The following is a 22524-nucleotide window of genomic DNA, read 5'->3' as shown; positions in this document are numbered from 1 at the left end:
GTAACATGACGATTAGGCAGTAAGATAATACTGAGAAATAGGCCAACACATAGAAAACTGGATATGGAGTCAGTGAAGATGAGAGCCACGGCGGGGGTGAAGGAATTTGCGGGGAAGGCCCTGGGTCAAATGAACAGGTAAGGAAAGGCTCTTTTTTTTTAAATCTTGATTGGCGCGTGCCAGTTTCCTCACGTTCAAGTGGGATTATTTTGCATGCGTGATTTTAACCAGACACGAGTCACGGGGGTGTGTGTATGTCTGCAGGTCTCCGAAAATTTGTTTTACAACTTACAGGGATCTCTGGTCACGCCTCTCGAAGTGAGAGGAAAATTATGCAATCAAATGTGTGTGTGTGTGTGTGTGTGTGTGGCTGGATGAAAGCGTGCACACACACAAGTCAGTCCATCCTGATGCAGGGCCTGTGCGTGAATCTCATTAGCAGGCAGGTTACACAGAACGTGCAGGCCACGCGCGAATTTTTTGGGATTCATTCATCATTTTTAACGCGTTTCTTATTATATCTAAAAGCAGTGACGCATGCGTTATGATAAACGTGCAGCCTGTGTCTCATATCAATGTAAAACCATCAATTTGGCCATTTCCACCGACAGGGTTTACATGGGGTTTCTTTAAGACGTCTGGCTTGTTTCTGCATCGGTTGAATGAATAAAAATGTGGGCTCCCAGCTATATTTAGATCATTCCCTTATGAATTCATCTTTCATGTCTTTTTAAGCATTTTGAGGGGGTTGCCTGTGCTTTATTCCTTCAAATCTGCAGTAGAAATCGAGTAGAAACGAATGCAAATTTACTGATGAGCAGCAGAACTTTGGTCTCGTTGAGGCTTTCAGTTGTTCTGTGTTTTCTGAGGCGCAGCCAATACAAATCAGGCCTTTGATTTCACTGAAAGTCAAACATCAATGTGTATTTTGTTCGATTCTTTTCAGTCACAATTAATTAGCCCTGTTGCTTTTCTTCCGTTTGCAGACACAATAATTTAAGTGTCTTGATTTTTAGGATTATCTGCATCATTTAGACAAACGCCGTGTGGCGAGTAGATGTGACTTTCCTGGAGAAAAAAAACAAAGAGTTTGAGGGATGCCCACAGACGAGCGTCTGGAGGCTGGAGCTGCTGCTCGGTCCCGTGAATGCTAATGAGAGTGGAAGCGAGCGGGCTGCTGCAATGCGGTACAGTCACAGACATGTTCGCCTGTTTTCAGCTCTACAGTTTGTTTGGGTTTTTTTTGTCAAGTCATTTTCTTAAATGCAAAGTGTGTCTTGAATCATCTGACTTGAACCTCACAGATATGAAGCGCTTTAGTGTGACAGAAAATCTTCTCCAGTGAGAAAATACAGTACAGAGGCCTCAGCACCCCTACAGCTGGTCGGTTATAGTGATTCTGGGAGAGTTGCCTCCTGCATTTTCTTCACTGAAAAGACAAGACGCATCAGAGAGGCTCACGAGCTCCCAAGTCTCCAGCCCATGATGAAATATTCAATTCATACAAAAAATGGAAATAAAAACAGGCCTCCTTAGAAATATAAAGGCCTATGGGAGGGATTTTAGATTTCAGCATTGTGCATCATCTCATGTGATGCTGTTTTATCAGAGGACACTTTAGACACTGTCCTCGCCTGGCTGTTGCAGGGTGATGGAGAGGAGACAGAAAACCGGGGAGGTGATCGAGCTGACGGAGGACGGGCGGCCCCGCGAGGCCGCGGAGAAGAAACCCCCGCTGTGCGACTGCAAGTGCTTCGGTCTGCCCCGCCGCTACATCATCGCCATCCTGAGCGGCCTGGGCTTCTGCATCTCCTTCGGTATCCGGTGTAACCTGGGCGTGGCCATAGTGGGCATGGTCAACAACAGCACCATCCACCAGAACGGCAAGATCATCATCAAAGAGGTGTGGCGACGGCAGCGAGCTCTCCTGACGTAGAAAAACCCACGTAGACTGCACGAGACAAGACACAAGACCCCTGATCCTTATTTTAGAAAGAAAAAGAAAGAAAAAGGACAATTCATTCCTCCACACATGACAGATAATATGTGAGGCCTTCTGTCCTATTAGGCCGTCAAACAACTCCCCCAAATCTTTAAAGGTCTCAATAATCATGGCTGATCAGCTTCCTCAAAATGCAGTGAGCCTATTTGTGTGTAAGAAATCCTTAACGGGCCTTTAATATTTTAAAACAGGCCCAAATCGTTAAAACACCATAAAGACGATTCTGTTTTATAATGTCAGCTGGCTTTTATAGGTTACTCTTTGGATGATATATGATGCAGTTTCATTCAGATGCACCCCTGTGTCCTGCGAGTAAAGCCTGAATCATGTAATGTAGGCCTAACAGTTATCCTGAAATATGCATTTCCTATTTGCATTAATATGAGCAGAGTTAAAAGGCACATGCATCTCTAAACACACGCCCCACAGTGTGAATTCACAATAGCCTACATACATACTGTATATATTTAGGCAAAATGGATGCATGTATTTAGGTTTTTGCGTTTAGGCCAAATATTGACCAAATAATCGTAGCCTATATACATCCAACACACACACACACACACACACACACACACACAGCCTCTCAGTAGTTCTTGTTAGACAGTGCCGGACACATGAATGATTTTGGTGATCAGGTCAATGTCATGTGATGGAAATAAACCGCTGCAGGCCTTCAAGAAAGAGGCCTGGCTTTTAAGATCAATCCATTCAGAGAAATCATGTTTTTCGTTTGTTTCCCGAATGGTAGCCTACAAACGTAGTAGCCTCAAACAGAGGTCATCCAGCATTCATTGTTGTTGTTGTTGTTTGTTTGTTTTAAACTGGATTTGTTTTCCATATTATCTACCAGAAAGCCAAGTTCAACTGGGATCCAGAGACCGTGGGACTGATTCACGGATCTTTTTTCTGGGGCTACATCGTGACACAAATCCCGGGAGGGTACATATCCTCCAGGCTGGCAGCGAACAGGTAGGCGGCACTCCCCGCGAATTACCATCAACACAACACAGAGACATTTGGTTTTTGTGACATTTTTTTTTTATGATTTCTGGCCTATTAAACGAAATGACTGAGCAGTTGGCGTGCCTCTCGCTTCCTCTCACTCTCATTCTGTAATGTTTTCTTTCTTTGTGTGGTTTTTAAAAAAGCGTAGGAAACGAAAATGAACACATGGGAACCGGAATAGATTTAGTAAAAAAAAAAAGAAAAAAAAAGAAAAGGAATCAAACACAGCCAAGGCCAGACATAAAAAAAATGCATTATGAATTGGATGAACAATTCGCAGCTATAGTGAGAGTATCACGACATGAAGGCAGCAGACAGCCAGCCGCTCTGAAGGGATGCAGAGCTGCAGGGAGGGCACCGGGCTGGCAGGCCTGCAGCTCCCGGTGTCAGGGCTTTCTGCCACCTGTTAATGAGCTCCCCGGGGGGAGCCGGGTCTAATCTGTCGCTCTCTCAGGGCGTGGAGACCAGACCCTGTCCTGTCGCCAAAGGCTTTAATTCTCATGAGCACTGCCAATGCGTCACTCATCATAATTAGGTTATATTACATATACTATAATATTAATACCACGGTGCACATTTTAGCGATTTAATATTGATATATACTATAAAGTGCTCATTTAATCGGTTTTAGTAAAACCACCATAAAGGCAAAATACAAACTCGAACACAAGAGGCCTAAATCCTGAGCACGCCATGACAATGAACGTTTATAAATTGCAAAAGGGCAATAATAGCCTAATATTAACTAATAAAAATGATAGAACAGACAGTTATTAATCCACCGGCTATAGACTCATTTTAATGATTTTTTAGGAGATGTTTATTTCCCTGCCTCCTGTCTGTTCTTCGTCCTGTTGATTGACACCAGGATGTGATCGAATCAATTGGTCTCGTGCCCAACAGTAGTCTCAGCCGGATTAGGGCTTGCCCCCCGCGTGCAGATGAGAGGGGCGGGAGAACGTGACAGAAATGAGAAATAGCTCGGTGTTTATGGATGGCCCCGGCCCTCCATGCGCCTGGTTTCACGTGCTCAGCTGCTCCCTCGAGTTGAAAATTGGATGTTACCTTTAACGACGATAACAAAGAAGAAACATCATTTCCCAACAATTCCTTACAGTCTACTGTCTAAACTGTAAGAATAAGCGCTGCTTTAAGAGTCGGATAATTAGGAAAGCCATGATGTGTAAATGTTGTAAAAATAATAGGAATCAATAAATCGCATCTATTTCAACGACAAATTTAAATGAAACGTCATTCATTCATGAAAAATCATATTTCTTGGGCAGCACCGAGGTGAAAACGGTTGCTAAGCGACACACACGTATCGACGTAGCTGTTAACGGGGCGTTGCTGCTTGAAAAAAAAAGATGTATTTCTCTGACGTCAGAGGAGCGGGTGTGGTGCAGGGCCAATCAGAATCAGGGACCAATCGGAGTCGAGGACAAAAAAAACGTACGAACTGCGTCGATGCGTGCCCTTCTGCCTGCAATGATGATTAAACTCTACAGAGGTTTTAAATGTGACTGATTGTTCTTTTCTTTCCAAAAGGAGATGAAGACAAAGAGACTCTTAATGGCCTTTCATGTAAAATATAAATCATCAAGTAAAGTGTAATAAAAAAAACCCTCAAGACTAATAATATTTCATTATATTTTAAATAAAATAAAAAGGGGAAAGAAAGGAACATTTCATGTAACGGCATGTTTCAACACACTGCTCCTTGTCGCGATGGCTCAAATTAAATATGTTAATGACACACATTCAGTTCAGTTTAAATAATTATGAGTTGCTATATATGAAATGCCATTTTTAAAACACATCTTATCACTTTCAGGGTATTTGGTGCAGCCATTATCCTGACCTCGACTCTCAACATGTTCATTCCCTCGGCTGCCCGAGTCCATTATGGGTGTGTCATTTTCGTCAGGATATTGCAAGGTCTGGTGGAGGTAAGAGGCTGTTAACATCTAAAGGTGTTCTTTCCTTTATCACAAATTGCAGTGTGTGATGGATTTAATGTACTCACGAATACATATCAGCACTGAACATATTCTCACTATTAGTGGAACTTAAAGGTTACATATGTTTCTGTTATTATTATTATTATCAATAGCTGAGGATTTGCAACAACACACTATACAAAGGGGCTTCCTGCTAATTTTACTCCAAAGAGAAAGAAAAGGAAAGACTGTAACATGCACCAGATATTCATCCAGAGAAAATGTGAGACGAGCTGTATTGATCCAGTCCACTACAGCTGAGTGTTTGTGGGAAAGTCCGGCTTCCTTTTTTGTTGTTGTCACACTTTGTATCCTGGAAACACAACAGCAAAGTGCTGGTAGACAGATGGATGAAAAGGAAAACGCTGATTGGCAAAAGCACGTCAGTCATCTGGCTTCATAGTGAAACATGACACCCAGATAATCTGCCAGCTGTGTAGTAAATCTTTGCATGTTGATGAAATGTGTCTGTTATAGTGAAAAATACAGAAAGCTGATACTACTTTTCTAAACAGAAACAATGAAATGTAAAGATAAAGGTTTTCCATCTTAATTTCTGGACAAATGGTATCAAACCTAGTCGTGGTGGTAGCTCATTCTTCCATCAGTAACCCTGTTAAATGATAGTTTTGATGAATATATGAAAACAATCCAATATTATAATCTAATATGATATCCCTCAAAGACTGCTGTCACTGCGCTGCTCTCCTCAGAAGCTCCATGCAGACTGTATTTTATTATTTCTTTCTGTCGCCACAGTTTGTTCAAATTAGTGGCTGATGAACATTTATTAGCTGCAGGGCCGCTCTGCTCCATGAACGGCTCATCAGGTCCTCTTTGCTCGTGGCGCCGTGCAGTTTGTTCGTGTTAATTGCAAGGGTGAAAATGTTAATTTATGTTAGTTATTATATCAGATATATGTTGGTTCCTGTTCATATCTAAAAGGGTAATCCCTCTTAAATTGTTAGTATACACTATACTCATTATAATGCCTTTATAAATATATGCCACTCATGCATACACAAACATATTTGTTTTAACACATCGGTAGGTTGGATTTAGATCATTGTGCTTGAGGGAACCAATCCCCTACTTGCTCCTGGGATGCCAAAAATGGCCGACATGGAGCATCGACCACTCTCATTATTTACATACATTTCCAAAACATTTGTATCAGGAGTACCAGTCTGCTGCTGACTGTTTCTGCATGTTTCTTCCCCATGAATTAATGCAGTCTTGTGGTGTGTTTTAGGGAGTGACCTACCCGGCCTGTCATGGTATCTGGAGTAAGTGGGCTCCTCCGCTGGAAAGGAGTCGTCTGGCCACCATCTCATTCTGTGGTAAATACTTTTCTCTCAGTTTCTCCTGCCGGCATTTATAACGTTGGTTCAGAATTGATATGTTACATATTACTGTATTGAGCTTTGACTCCCTTGTCTCGCTGTCTGTCAGGCTCTTATGCTGGTGCTGTGATAGCGATGCCTCTGGCTGGGATCCTGGTTCAGTACTCTGGCTGGTCCTCAGTGTTCTATGTCTATGGTAAGATTGATTGATGAGGGTTTGCGTGTGATATGTGTGTGTGTGTGTCGTTGCACAGGAGAATGGGAGATGGGTGTAATTCTGTGGTTAAATGCTGACAAAAAGAAGTATATATGTGCCGGAAAGTGTTTGGCTAAAGTGTTTTTAAGCTTGGTCGAAACCTCAAGAGTTTGACACTCAGAGAGTCCAGTGAAAGTCAAATGGATTTACCCAGGCAGACTGTGTATTGACCCCCCCCCCCCCCCCCCCCCCAATGTTTTGGTGTGTCAATAAATAACCCCCCATCTCTCTCTGGTCTGAATACAGTTAGCTTTCCTGTCTGGGTTTTATTCTCTCAGGCATTTTGGAAAGATCAGGCTGCCAAACACTTGTGTGTACTTACCGCTGAGGTCAAAATTAGCTGCAGTTCTCCATCTATAATTATCTAAAGATCTGACATGGAATCTGTGTGTGCTATGCAGGATGCGTTGGCATCTTGTGGTATATGTTCTGGGTCCTTGTGTCTTACGAGAGCCCCGCTGAACATCCTACCATCACTGATGAGGAGCGCTGCTACATCGAGGAGAGCATCGGAGAGAGTGCCAAGCTAATGGGTCCTGCGGAGGTGAGGGGAAACCCTCCAGATAACAACCTACACTTCAGAAAGACAATCAATATGATTTACTCCACTCAGCACTCCACCAACACAATACCAAGTTACGGTTTCGTTAGCCAGACGCAGATTTATGTGTAACATTGAATCCTTTGTGATTATTCCAGAAATTCAAGACCCCCTGGAGGAAGTTCTTCACCTCTATGCCTGTCTATGCAATCATCGTGGCCAACTTCTGCAGGAGCTGGACGTTTTACCTGCTGCTGATTAGCCAGCCTGCATACTTTGAGGAGGTGTTTGGCTTTGAGATAAGCAAGGTGAGCTTACAACACAAGTCAAGTGGACAAGTGGACAAACACGGAGCATGAATGGTGTGATCAATAAATGATAGATTCAAATGCTACAGGAAAAAAAAAAGCTGAGCATGTGACACTTTTGCTTTTGGAATGAATCATTATCAGAATCAATATCAGTGCAACTGGTGGCCTGTTGTTCTTTGTCATGATACATTATATAACAAGCATCAGTTCACAGAGGATACTGATGGGTTTTCTTTAGGTCGAATGACACAGGTTGCCTGTAATAGAATAAGAAAATAAGAAACAGTAGAATAAGTGATTCATATGTAATAAAATACAATTTATGTAACTGTAACCGTAACATCAGGAGTAAATTAACTACCAATGCACCAAAGGGCAAAATTTCCATTTAATATTCTACATGACATCTTAAAGCCCCTAAAAACATCATATCTTAAGTGTTATAACATTAAATATTCATGACTAAATAAGCAACAATGAAAGTTAAAGTTATTATAAATTAGAGATAAAAGAGATTAACACCCAGAAATGAGCCCCATTTTATAGATGCAAAAATGAACAGTCAGGGAACATTGTTCTTGTTGGTGATGACACTAAATGACGGAATAATACATTTATTGTGCTGCCATATCATACTGCCGCTGATTTGGTTGATTTTCTGCATGTGTTGTAGGTCGGCATGCTGTCTGCCCTGCCCCACTTGGTGATGACCATCATTGTGCCCATCGGCGGCCAGCTGGCCGACTACCTACGCAGCAAGAACATCCTGACAACCACCAATGTCAGGAAAATCATGAACTGTGGAGGTGATATGTCTGAACCGAGGATGAAATATAATTTTCCACACCTCTCTCTGCACAGCCACAGGGTGTTACTTTCATGGTGTTAGATCCATACTGCTCCTTTTTTTCAGTTGCTTTTCGCTGCCAGAAGAGTTGGTTGTGTTCATATTTTTGTAACTGTTCAATACTTATACACAAGTTGATTCGCTGATTGTGACCGTGCATTGATTTCATATCTGTCACTTACGTAATTGAGTGCAGACCATGTATCATGCTTAAATCAATTGGCACTGTGATGACCAACAGGGCTTTGTGTGTTTCTGTGTGTGTGTGACCTGCTGTCTGTCTCTGTTAGGATTTGGCATGGAGGCCACTTTGCTACTGGTGGTCGGATATTCCCACAGCAAAGGGGTGGCCATCTCCTTCCTGGTGCTGGCAGTGGGCTTCAGTGGATTTGCTATATCAGGTTAGTACAAGTGAAACACACTTTCAGCTCAATCAGAATATAATTTAGGTACAATTTAGGATATGAAACACTGTAGTTAAAATGATGTGATCATCGTCGTTTTACTGGATCTAATGTAGTGTGGCTTTGTATAGTTTTTACAGCAGAAAGATTTGGGTCTAAAAGAAGGCTAATAAGCCACACTTGAAAGGAATAGATTATATTATTATTAAAATATGCTTTTACTCTGTAAATAAAGTGAACAATGAAATTCAAAAGTGTATTTGGAGGAAACGTTAGACATTTTGGGGAAATACACTTATTTGCTTTCTTGCTAAGCGTTAGATGAGAAGATTGATACCACTTTCATACCTGCATGCTAAATATGAAGCTGCAGCCAAGCGATGGTTAGCGTAGCTTAGCATAAAGACTGGAGATCCAATGGTGACAAACTCATACCAGTATCTGTAAAGCTCACTAACATGAAATATCTCCTTTATTTGATTAATACAAAAACAGAAAGTACATGTTTTTACAGGGGGGTTATGTGCTTCTTGGCAGGGAGCAGTGACTTCCAAGATGCTCCCAGTCTTTATGCTAAGCTGAGCTAACAGTCACCTGGCTGTAGCTTCATGTTAATGATACAGATATGAGAGAGGTATCGATCTTCTCATCTAACTCTTGGTAAGAATGAAAACAAGCGTATTTTCTAAAATGTCAAACTGTTCCTATGATTTAGTAGCTGACAGCAGTCTGTACTTCCAGCGTAAACTTGCAGTAAATGTTTAAACTGAAATTGGGAGATTTGTTTTCCTTTTTATATAATTTCGCTAAAGGAGTAATGAGGTTTGAGCTGTAGTGAACTAGTGCAACTAGTGTCAGTTATCTTTATTTAGTAATTGACTTGTTCTTTATTTGACCACTGCCTCTTTTGTCTCAATCCAAATTCCTTTTCATTTCCTTTTTTTCAAAACACAAAATTAACACAGAATTTTAGAGGAGAACCCAAATGTTGTTGCATTGTTTAGTGAACATTATACTAGAGTTCCTTTGATGATAAGATTGGATAGTTGGTTTGTATTTTCTGTACAGACTCTTAGACATGCAGCTAGCATGGGGATTACAAGACATCATAACAAACATTATTGAATTGTACTTTAAATTACGTAGAATTTTATTAACATCCCAAGCAGTGGCATGTTTGCAGTTATTTTATAATATGACGTTGCAGATGCAGTATTGACACCCAAATAATACCAGTACTGAGCTTAATCAATATTAGCAACGTAGCTAAAGACGTCCTTAAGACATCAGATTTTAGATATTATTTGTGACATGTTTTCTCTGGCTGGCAAAATGAACCTTTCAGCTTTCTTCAGCCATTCATTCAACAGATCTTTTCATGTTTATGCTTAGTTACTTAGAGGATGCAGAGCTTGGTGACTGTGTGCAAAATCAGTTTCTTGCCTGTTGTTCCTGAGGTTTCTCCTGGAGTGTTTAATAATTCAGCGCTAGCTCTCCCGGGGGATTTGCCAGGCAGGCAGTGCGAGGCAGCTCGCGAGGACACTTATTCATTCAGCCAGCCAGAGTGGGGGAGGAGGAGGATGTGTGGCGAGTAGCTGCCTATTTCTGCAACAAGATGGTCACCATTTGTGCTGCTTTTATCTACAACTGTGTCCTGCTTCAGCTGCTTTTATTACCTGACACAGACAGTCACAGTGTTTCCCTCAATTTGGCATTTAAATCTGGTTGCATTGCATCACAAAGGTGAAATTTATCAACAATATTTTTTCTTTTGCTCCATCAGGCTTTAATGTCAATCACCTGGACATCGCTCCACGCTATGCCAGTATCCTAATGGGCATCTCTAATGGTGTGGGTACCCTGTCTGGGATGGTGTGCCCACTGATTGTTGGTACTATGACAAAGAACAAGGTAAGGGCTTCAATAATAAAGATCCTCTCACTTTATGTGTGCGATAAGTTATTACGGACACCTAAATAAGCAGTATATACAGTAAACATTTAATAAATGGTTTATAACACACAATAACAGTAAGCAGATATGACTGTTTATTTATATATATGATAAGATGAATCAGTAGTACAAATGTTATACTTGACCTAGAGCCCTGCCTCTCTTGTTATCTCACATTATTGGTACCAGACAGTAAATATATGATAGTATGTATATATATATATATATATGTATTTACGTATGTAGTCATATTCTGTATCAGCTTGTTCCAACTCTTCAGTGAAGCTACAGTATATTATGTTCACACAGGGTAAAATATTCAAACTCAAGACTTTTTTTTCTGTCTGCACCACTAAAAGGAGATATTATAGATTCACAAAATATACATTTCCCCCCAAAACTCAGCCACAAGGCTGCACAGGGTCCCAAATATAAAGTTTAATTTATTAACAGCTGGGCAGTGTAGTTTTTACTTTACTTTACTCAAACATGGTGCATTTGTTGGGGACTATTTTCAGCTGAAGATTAATACACACTTGGTGAGTTTAGTGAGTACTTGTGGGAGCAGGATGGTACACAGTACGTTCCTGGTAATGAAGGAACATGTAATCCGTTGTGTTTTTAATAGTTTTTGGACGACAACGTCTCAGGCACACAGACAATACTTGTTAGTAGGATCTATTCATTGTTTGTTTTAGTTGTTTTCATTGGATTTGTTGACAGTAAGAAAAATATAAAACATGTCTAGACTTTTCCTTTAATAGGCTAAAAACTACTTTTGTTTTCCTTCCCTCTTCCTTCCTCTTCAGACTCGAGAGGAGTGGCAGTACGTGTTCCTGATTGCCTCCATGGTGCATTATGGGGGTGTGATCTTCTATGGGATCTTTGCGTCAGGAGAAAAACAGCCGTGGGCCGACCCAGAACTGACCAGCGAGGAGAAATGTGGCTTCATAGATGAGGACGAGCTGGCAGAAGAGACGGGCGACATCACTCAAAGTTACGGTGCCTTCGGAGGTCCGGCCAAGTCGTACGGTGCAACCACACAGGTGAACGGAGGCTGGGCTGCGGGCTGGGAGAAGACGGAGGAGTACGTCCAGGAGGAAGCACAGGGAGGAGGCTACGGATACAGGCAGGATGAGGGATACTCCTAGACCAAACACACATTCACCGACACACAAGTAGACTTATTTTCCTGAGTGTGCATCAGTTTAGTCATAAAAAAAAAATTAATTAACAAATGAGAAACAAGAAAAGCTACAATCCATTGTTGTAATGTTTGCACAAATTCTAAAAGTAAATCTAAAAAAGTATGAACTTAATGTAAAAATGACAGTAAGTATAGAAAGTATAAAACATTCAAAGATATTTGATTAATAGTGTAACACATATCAAATTGGCAGTCTGTAAATGTATTATTATGCATATTGATAATAGATATATTTATTTGGAGTGCAATTGTGTGTAAATGTGAACATTTTCATCCCATCAGCCGAGGCTTCCTGACCACACCGAAGCCTGTAGGGTTACATAGAAGCCGCCCATCAGAACCGATTATTTATCAGATAAACTGTTGCAGTACAACGTCCTACAAGCCAGCCATTACAGTGTATAAATACGTCCCTGCACATCGTTGTGAATGGAAAGTAGACACTTTGACACCTTGATATAGATTGTACTGTATGTCTCCTGAATGCACTCAGAGTAGTGTGTCCATTTAATGCACAATATGATGACTTTTGTTTTCTTTATCACCGGCTTTTGTGTGTGTAAAAGTCCTGAACATGTAAGTGACCTGGTGTAGAGATTTGACGACGTGGCATAATGACTTGTGATGACTGTTTGGTTACACTTGCATAAAAAGGTAAAGCTGTCTGTCAAATGTGATCCATTGTGTAACTTGGTACCTCTGCAGGTGAGCGTTTGATTTTAGCTTTTGCAACCCGTCACATCTCAGCAGTGTAGTGCAGGAGTGAAGCCATTCTCATTGTTATACTGCTATACAAGCCGCTAAAAGTCTGGTTGTACCAATGCGTTGTTGAAAGATTTCTCTTAAATAAAACATATATGACAGAGATAACTAGAGAGTAAAGATGTATAAGAGTTTATAGACTAAATTTAGACATTGTTAGACCAAGAGATTCATGGTCGCACACGACCTTGTGAAGGGGTTTTGCAATGCAAAGATGAGCCAAAATCAGTATGAGAGTCTCACTATATTCGAGCAGCAAACCTAATAATGTTTAATGAGAGGGAAAAAATAAATATTTAAAATAGTGTGAAATAGATATATTTGATGAGTACATTGTAATGCTTAACGTTAAAGCCCCTGAAAACGAAGTCATTCTCTATAACATCAAAAAAAATTTAAGTCAATACAACAAAATAATCTTTTTTTGTTAACACTCAAAAGCTCTGCTTCATCAGGACTGTGTGGGTTTGATCAGGTACCAAACGACTATCATCTGGTTCTGATTCAAATGTTGCCTGACTCTGATTGGTGAATGGAAATACATGAAACCAGTGAGAAGAGCACAGGGAAAACCAAGAAGAAATACAGGAATCTGTCATGTCAAACAACCAAACTTGTTCTGACTTTAGCAGAAATAGAAGAAGTGTTCATGTAGGGTCTCATTGTTTAAAGTGAGAGGCTGATTGAGAAAATATGTTTTCAGGGCCTTTAAAATTAAAGGGAGAAGAGTTTAAAATGTCAAATGACATTATGGAGGCTGAAGTGAACATTCCCAAACAAGTATTTGAATGTTTACGTAAATCTAAACTTTACATAAAGATTTCTCTTCACAGTTCTAGAGAAGATACAGCAGGAGGCTGTTGCACAATTGTGTGCAATTTGGACAAACTGCCATTTGTCCATTTCCATTACAGAATGGAAGTGAAATGAGACATTTTAGGAATTAATGTATAATGCAATGACTTGTCTTTACCTACAGGAGTCTGGTAATGAAACTTGTTTTCAATAGAAAGAACAAGCAAAGCGCCTCCAGAATCAGTTTTGTCCTCATTCTGCACTTACACTGATAAGGTCTGAAGCGGGCCAGTTTTGTTTAATTTGTCACTTGTCTGTGGAGACCTTCAGTCAGCACTTCACAATATAGATGTGTGTGGATGTGTATTTATGCATGGAACAAAGTGAAATTTGTAGTATGTCCTTTTTTTTGTTTTTGGTTTCCTTTTTTTCAAACTTATTTGTCTTTGTCTCAGAAACTGTTACTGATGCTTCAATTTCTTTGCACAATCAACCAAAGGTGAAGAGCAGAGCTGGGTTTTAGCAGGAAGTCAAACATTTTAAAGGGAGTACAGACCATCAGCAGTGAGGTTCCCACTGTACGGACCCCCAGAGTGCACGTGGCACCAAACATTACTCAGTGTACAAAGCAATAAATCCAAAGTAACAGTTCTGGTCAAACGTCATGAACAGTCATTATGTAACTGTTTTTTATGCATTTGTTTAAAAGTCGTGTTTTTTGTGATAACAAATGTAGAAAATAAACACTTGTAAAGAAAAAAAAACATAGAAATATATGTATGAAAATATAGTAATAGAGTCCAACACAAACGTCTTTGACAACAAGGAAGTGCAAGGAGTTTGTGACGGGGCTGCTCACCAGATGAGAATGATAAATCGAGCTCCGTCTGAGAGGCGGACGCTCTTCTTCTTCATGTGTCTGTTTTTGTTTTGGTGTGGTCCATGGTGGACTGTGTGCTGTTGTTTCCTCCCTCTCTCTCTCTCTCTCTCTCTCTCTCTCTATTTCCTGAGTTTTTAGTTTGATAAATGTTTTTCATTCAGTGACTGGACCTTCGTTGCCCTACTTAACCACATGTACCTCCTCCTTCCCCTGTACAACCCTGATTTTATTGTTACGATATTCATCGACATTAAGGATGAAACCTAAAACAGGTGATTCTACATTTTCGAAAATGACAAATGTGCAACCTGAAGTAGTAAAAAGTTTCCTGTTTTGTGCCTCTGAAGTGACAGTGTGATTCTATGGCTTCTGTTGCTGTGTAAATTGAGAGGTTTGTTGATGTCTAAATGAAATACTCTATATCCTGTTTTGATAAAAAAAAGCAAACAAATCCGTGTGTGTCTGAGTATTTATATTGATAACAAAGTAGAACAAGTAATGAAACAAGTCAGACAGTATTGAAGAGTATAATATACACAAGGTCATTGTTTCTACAACATTTCACTTTCCACTTACTGCTACATTCATGTGTTGCAAGTTCATGTTAAACCTGAAATAACTATTTTTTTGGCCACTAGGTGGCAGCGGAAACAATTTGTGAACACAACACTGACATATCATCACCTTCAACAGTTAGGGCAACATTATCAGCCATTTGGAGTTGTGCTTCTGGTCATCTGATGCCTGTAGGTCCGATATTCATATCTGGCTCTGGCTGCACTGAATGTTTCACCATCACGTGGCGTTATAGATTACTACATGATCCTTATCAGTGGCCCAAAAAAGCTACAGTCATAGAATGAAGTGACATTATGAGCAGATGTTTTTTTATTGTGTTTTGCATCTTCAAAGGTGACAAGGAAAAAGACCACTAGACTACTTAAAGAAAAACTGCACACATACACACACACTCACCATAAAGAAAACAGTGTATTTGCAATGGAGATAATAACCGTACAATGACAATATGCTACTTTTTAAATTTTCAAACCAAATGGAAACTATTGGTAGCACCTGAAAAAGACAGCTCAACACATGCTCATACAGTATTTATGGATATTTATAATACTGTCTGTCTCAAAAGGCATCTACAGTATTTATTGAAATACTCGACCAAACATGAATTTGTCTACAGTCAAAGTAACGTACGGTCAGCTCTGTTTGTCTACTGACGTCCCCAGAAGAAGAAGAAGGAGGTTCAGAGTCTTTCTTGAGGATAGCTCAACATCTACAGCCAGAAGCCGACCTGGTGAGCTGGAGGGCTGCACGTCCTGCGTGTTTAACCTCTGAAACTCCACTGATGAGTGGGTTAGTCAGGACAAAGTCATGCTATTTTACTTTAAAAAGTTGACACAAACAATGAGGTGTGGGAATCAACAATATCAGCAGTGTATGTATGTGTGGCATGAGTGTCGTGGAGGTGCAGAAGAAGGTGATGCAGAGTGAATGTCAGCTGCAGGAAGGGAGGTAGACAGAAAGAGCACATGGGCCTTGCATAACCTGGAAGGTCCAGGTGAACTAGATCAGCTGACGACCCTACCATGTCAGCCAATTGCCTGTGAGGTTTCAGTGAGGCAGGTCTGAGACTACCTGTAGTCACTTGGTGCACCTGTTGGTTATAAGTTCATTGATTTTCACACTGAAGAAGGAATAGCCAAAACATCTGTGCATTTCTCTCTGTGCTGAATAAAAAGACCATAGTGATTGATTTGGGTGTGCAAACTGTTTTTGTACTTTTATGAGGTTTCATTCAACCACTTTGCCCACTGTAGCAGCCATGCTCACATAAACTATTCTCAGTATAGGTTTCTGTATTAGAGGAAGTTTTAATAAACAGTTTTACACTGCATTTTGTGGTAAACATGACAGATCTAATATGCTACTTGAATGCAGGATGTAACAATGTAATTTATGAGACCTGATTGCCAAAGCCTGTATTGTGTTATATCTTAGTTGTACTGTGTGATTGGTTGATTCACTGTTACATGCTGTGACAGAGCATTTCGGGTAAATTTGGGTAAATTAATGAATATTTCTCACTGCTTACTAATCAAGACGCAATAATATAAACATAAATCTTAGGTATAGTGATGCTGAACGACTTATCAATTAAACAAAATTCAGTTTACTTAAAGAAACATGGGATCCGTGGGTAATACAGTCTGGTTTTCAGTGAGTGAGTTTTAGCTGTTCCACCAAGGCCACAGGAAGTGCACAGTTAATGGCTGCCCTCCTTCCCCGTCAGTGAAATCAATAGGGTCAGTCCCCAGTGTTCGGCTGGACCTATTGACTGTTCTAACCTCTTAATGGAGATGAGAGGGAGGAGGAGCACTTATTGAGCCATTTGGAGGTGTTATTTTGATTTAGGAGCCGACCCCTTCCTCCACCAACAAACCAAAACCAAAAAACTTCGGCACACAGTTCTCACAGATGATCATCAGAGGAGATGCTGTGCAACAAAACAAGACAGTACACCTGAGCCTGAGCAGAGATACATGATCTTTGTTTCTTTACAGTAACAGTAATGATTCCAAGGTGTCTGCTCCTTGGGACCTTTGAGACTTTGCCGATTATCTATTGTTAATAAATATGATGCAAAAAAATGTGCCTTTATCCTAGAATGTTTTTGGGTAACAAGTGTCCACAAGTGTTGCTTCAATAGGCCAGAATCTGACACTAGAATGTTGTTTTCACATTCATCTGTTGAAGGAAGAAAGTTTCTCTGTGCTCTCCTTGAATCTGAGTTCAAGATGAAGAGATTATTTTGTGACATCACAACAAGTCTGGTAGCCAATCCTGGTCCAGTATTCAACTTACACAAGTGTGATGCGAAAACGTGAAGCCTTCAGTGCCCATACATGGAGAATGGACTTTACAATGACGTAGGAGACATCTTGTCTCTATTAAGTTAAACTTGAAAAAAAAAAATTTGCATGTTCATAGATTCTGGATTTTTTTTTAACGAGGTAGAAAGTGTAGATGAAACTAAAAATTAAAAGTAAGAGTGTTTTTTTATGTCTTTTATGTCCCTGCTTTCGATATATCATTCATAAATATTAACTAAAGCCGACCGTGTGCATAAGATAATGATTGATGGTAGCCATATACAATACAAGTCATAGACGTCTGCTAAACTATCACTTTTAAACTGTAGCGTATGTGTGTGTCTGCTCATCTCTTCCCCTTATAGTTTAACCTCGGTGTATATCTTTAAAGACATTTTGTATGGATTCCTGTTTTGTATGGATTCCTGCGCTGTGAAGAGCAGAATTAGCGAAGTAAAATTCAGACCACATTCTCTCTCCTAACATCACTGACGTCAAGCGACTCTGCAGGAGCTCTGAAAAGCCCAAGGTGACACAGAGATCAGTGTTTGATTGATGCACAACTTCTGGATCAGGTGGTATTAAAAACATGCTCTCGTTCCCTCGTCCTCCCTGTCCATGTTTGTGTGTCTTATTGTGACCCGGCTCAGCTCATTGCTTTTGTTAATTTGACAGGCTCAATAAACGTGTCACCAGCCACCCCTAAATGGTATTTTCTCACAGTCAACCAGCCAGAACCGTCATCCTGTCCCGGTGCAAGTGAGGGAGGTGACCCATAACCCTCTGTGACCATCAATCCGCCTATAACACAAAACATGCCCCTGCCTCTCCCCAACGGAGAAGGTAAAAAAAAAAAAAAACCAAGGTAACATCAGCCTTGGTGCCTGCGTACTGATGCAAGTCTTTGTGCAGAAACACGTCATCCGGCGGCTCTTTAAATGTTCTCTTGAGTTTTAATGTTGTCATTTGCATCACATATATAAATATAGCACGTGGGCGTGCGTGTCTGACAGCATGGAGGGTAAATTGAGAGAATGCGTGCGCATATGTTCAGCATCTTAAATGACTGTTCAAATGTGGGTGGGGGGCAGGTGTGGTAAGGCCTCAAGGGAGCTGAGGAGGGAGGTGGGGGTGAGAGGAGTGGAAGTGGATGCCAAAATCACTCTTTAATGACTTGGGGGGGCTGTGCTCATGTTGTGCTGGGGCCCCTGAGAGCCTATGTCGCTCATAAATAAGCTCCTGATTTGCACAATGTGCCTCCAGCGCCTCAGAGTGAGTCATAGGATGATGTGAAAGTGTTTGTCTTTAGATAGGATGTCGACTCAAGAACAAGCAGGACGCATGAAGATCACTTCACGTATGACTGATAGGAATTATTATCACAAACAGAGCATTTACTGCTGCATTGCTCTCTTTTTCTAAACATTTCTGAATCCCTCATTAGCATTTTTAGGGGTTGCTTCATTAAAAATAACTGCAAACAGAGAAATAGCTTTGTTTTGGGTTTAAAAAAAGGGGGGGGGGGGTGTAACTTTATGCAGCCTCTCCTGCTTCCTGCAGTCACATACATCCACACGTGAGCTGTCCATGGTGCTCAATGGAGGATCACTGCGTAACACGACCATGGGCGTGTTCACTGAGCTGTACATAGATGTACAGAATGCAGATAAAACACAGCATGGCATCATGGTATTTGAGGCCTTAAATGATCCTGTTCTATACGTCGCACTTCTACCTGATTGCCGGGTAACAACCCCCCCTCCCCCAAACAGGCACTGTATCAGCACCCATTGGCTTGGAAACCAGCATCAGGATCCTCCTCCTCCACAAGTCAGGAAGCATGATTGGTTGCACATGCCAGCCTTCAGCACTATCACCACAGCTGGTATATATTTAGCTGCCCCCACCCCCCCCACCCCCCTCTCCTCTCCTCATACGCAGCCTCCTACCACCTTGTCAGGAAGTGCGTCATAGGCTTGTCAAGGGGGAGCCTCTGGGGCGAGGCACTCTAATATTACGAAGTCAGAAAGTCTCCTTCATCAGGCCTCCTTCAAGATCACACACGCAAAGAAAGACACTTAAAACACAACAGTCTGATGCAAGATCTGCAGATATACGTACGAGTACAGTTCACACACAGACAGACATCATAAGATTTCTTATTTCTTTGTCTTCTTCTTCTCTTGTTTCACCTTCTGTGCTGGACCAGTTTCAAAATTGAAGCAATTCCAGGACAACATAGACAGAGAAAAAAATATAAAGAATAGTTTTCTTTCAAGAGGATGAATCATGAGCACACAATCGTCCTAAAACACTTGAAGGATGCTGCTTGTTTGATGAGAAATTCCTCCAGTATTCAGAGTAAAACATACATTTGATATCTTCCAGGAAGAAGCTTTAAGAAAAAAGAGCCTGTTATGAATATTATTTTTATTATATTATTTCATTTTTGGTTTATTTATTAACAAAAATGACTTGTTGCTTTATTTTGTCGTCTGTTGAGCTTCGATGGTTAGATATTTGTTTTGCAGTGTAAGTTGATGCCGAATAGAAGATAAGAACATAAGGAACATGAGGAGGGAAGTATTTTTTTTCTCAGTTAATGCAGCTAATGCTGGATTGTGTGTGTGTGTGTGTGTGTGTATGTGTGTGTGTGTGTCTGAGCATGGACATGCATGCATGTGTGCCAACAGTTCCTTATTCAGGCTCGCCTCTTAATGCCCTTTCACCAGATGGGAGCTAGCAGTAGACGTGTGTGTATGTGTGTGTATGAATGTGTGTGGGGGTGTGCCTGGATAGGAGGGGGGTATTTCCAAAAACCCAAGCATCAGGCCTCCTTTTGTCCTCTTGCCTGTCACCGATGGCTTCACAGTGGGGTGACACACACACTCCAAATCTCATTAAAAAGTGAGAGATGGGGGGGGGGGGGGGGGGGGTGCTTTCATGTCTAATGGGACTGGAGGAAACATATAATAGCAAGTCCAACTTGGTGGTGGGAGCAATGTTGTGTCATATGAGCATCATTCATCTTTTGTAATTGTGACACTGTAAGTTACGACATGGAATTTATTCAAATTAAATGAGGAATCAAACATTTCTACATAGACTCATGCTATAGAGGTAAACCACACACACTCACAGACACGGTCTTTGATGCTTTATTGATTTCTTGCTGCCACCCATACTCGTCCATCTGATTTCATTAGTTACAGTGATGTGACACATCTGATAGAGAGGTCTCAAAGCGGAGGGATAACACAAGGACAAGGGCGACACCATCACCGCCTGGCCCCTTTTGTTCTGCGTTTAGAGAGACGGCTCAGCACACACTCCTCACTGCAGCTGTTGACCATGATGGATCAATTTCCTACAATTCTCACTAGTGTTATGTAATGACAACCCTGATAAAAACACGTGTTAAACAGTCTTAATCTTAAAAAAACAGGCCTTTTATCATATCATGTTAAACCATTTGTTGTAATTGCCAGTGAGAATGGCACAACGACAAGCCCCTTTTTACACCCTGCAATTTACCCATTAGGGTTAGAAATTGCTTTGCAATTGCAGGCAATTACTCCTCATCCACAGCAGCAACAGCACACTGCGGCTCCTCAATTGAAAACTATTGCTGAATCCAAGCAGTCGCTCACTTCACTCCTTGCTATCGACTTCCTACAGCCATTTCTAATGAGAACTTAACAGCACATATTTGCATTCTGCTAATGGATTTTGTTTCGTGTGTCATAGCGGTGATAAAATATTGATGCGCGGCGCCTTTAAGAGCCAAGCCTGCGAGAGGCGACACCTTGGGACGAGTGTGTGGGAGAAAAGGGACAGACAATAAACAAATAGGGTAAAACACACAGGAGACGCTGCCTCTGACATTTGCTTTGGAAAGATGATGGGAAAAAAATGTGCAGCTTGATATTTTACATGAAAACAGAGTCAAAGCTACAACTCCCATTAGTTTTAGGCCATAATTGGTAAAATGACACCAGTTTGGGTTGTATTTTTTATTGAGTGATTGAGTTATAGAGTTATGAGTGGAGATTACCAGAAGAGTAAACTTGTTGATATACTCCTAATCTAAAGACAAACATTGGAATTACACTCCATGTAGAAATTTTTAACTGCATTCTCCATTTGTCTCATTTTCTCCACATAATCAGAAGTATTCTGCTACCTCTGTAAATATTTTAAAGAAATACTAAAGAAACACATGCTGTATGGTCCCACCTACAGCATCAGATATTACTGACTATTAGAGAAATGTGTTATTTAAGCCAGATGTTGACAATTCTGTTCAATTTTAAAACACCTTCTTGATTGACACCAAATCAACTGCACGACTAGATAAAGCCTCTGACAGACTGAAGTAAGAGAAGTGAAGACTGCAGAAAAGAGTCAGATGAAGAGGATAGAATAATGTCATGATCTTTCTTTCATCATATCTGCTTCCTTTGTTATCTGCTCTTTTGCTTTCGCTCTCTCTCCCTCCCTGGTGCTCTTCCTCACTCTGTCACTGCTGCATGGTGACTCAGACACTGCAGAGATGCTACATCTGAATGATATATCGGATGAGTCACACGCTGTCCATCTCTGAAAAGTTTTTTTTTTTTTGTCCACACGAGCAAGTATGCAAACAATGCACAAACACACACACTGGCAGGCCGCAACCTCTGATAGACGGGACATACTTGTATCCGCTCAGACTCCACAGACAGTGAGCTGCCATGATGGACATATCAAACACAGCTTATATTCAGACTCTGCACCTACGCTCCTGACTAAACAAACAAGCTGATTTTAATGGTGTTCCCTTCACACCGCCCTGACCGCTGCTACACAACAAACGTGAACACACACAGTAAATCTGTCAATCCACTGCTCCACAGAGGGCCAAGGTTTTTCTTCATTCCCTAGCTCTATCTGTCCATCTGTCAGTCTTTCGCCCGTCTGCTCCCCAGCTCAGCGCCTCCACTTGCTATTTCAGTTTTAAATCACTTGCACACTCTCACACAAACATGAAGGTGCAAAGTCTTTGTTTCAGGGGCTTCAGCAAGTCAGTCAAGCTCAGCAACTCCCTGCAAGTATATTTACTCAAGCAGTGCACATTTCACAGTACAGTTTTGAGGTACTTCACTTCTATGATACTTTATACTTCTTCTCCACTAATTTCAGAGGGAAATATTCTACTGCATTTATTTGACAGCTGTACTTACTTTTCAGATAAAAACAATTACACACAAAACTTATGATGTGTCTTGATAGAAGATGTTATATTTGTTGACAAATACTGAACATTAACAAACACTTAAAATGTCTTAATG

At 40.8% G+C, this 22524-nt stretch overlaps 1 protein-coding gene across 1 annotated transcript; it reads left to right on the top strand.

Moving 5' to 3' along the window:
• Nucleotides 1-63: 63 nt before the first annotated feature.
• On the top strand, nucleotides 64-11816 carry slc17a6b (solute carrier family 17 member 6b). The gene is made up of 12 exons (XM_070902484.1): nucleotides 64-137; nucleotides 1648-1903; nucleotides 2856-2974; nucleotides 4845-4959; nucleotides 6263-6350; nucleotides 6463-6549; nucleotides 7011-7153; nucleotides 7309-7458; nucleotides 8135-8267; nucleotides 8599-8709; nucleotides 10496-10623; nucleotides 11475-11816. The coding sequence occupies exons 1-12, from the start codon at nucleotides 64-66 to the stop codon at nucleotides 11814-11816; spliced, it is 1746 nt and encodes a 581-aa protein (XP_070758585.1).
• The last annotated feature ends 10708 nt before the right edge of the window (nucleotides 11817-22524 follow it).

Source organism: Enoplosus armatus, chromosome 1, assembly GCF_043641665.1.
Source record: "Enoplosus armatus isolate fEnoArm2 chromosome 1, fEnoArm2.hap1, whole genome shotgun sequence".
In the NCBI taxonomy this organism is placed as follows: domain Eukaryota; kingdom Metazoa; phylum Chordata; class Actinopteri; order Centrarchiformes; family Enoplosidae; genus Enoplosus; species Enoplosus armatus.
This window is presented reverse-complemented; position numbering and strand designations above follow the sequence as displayed.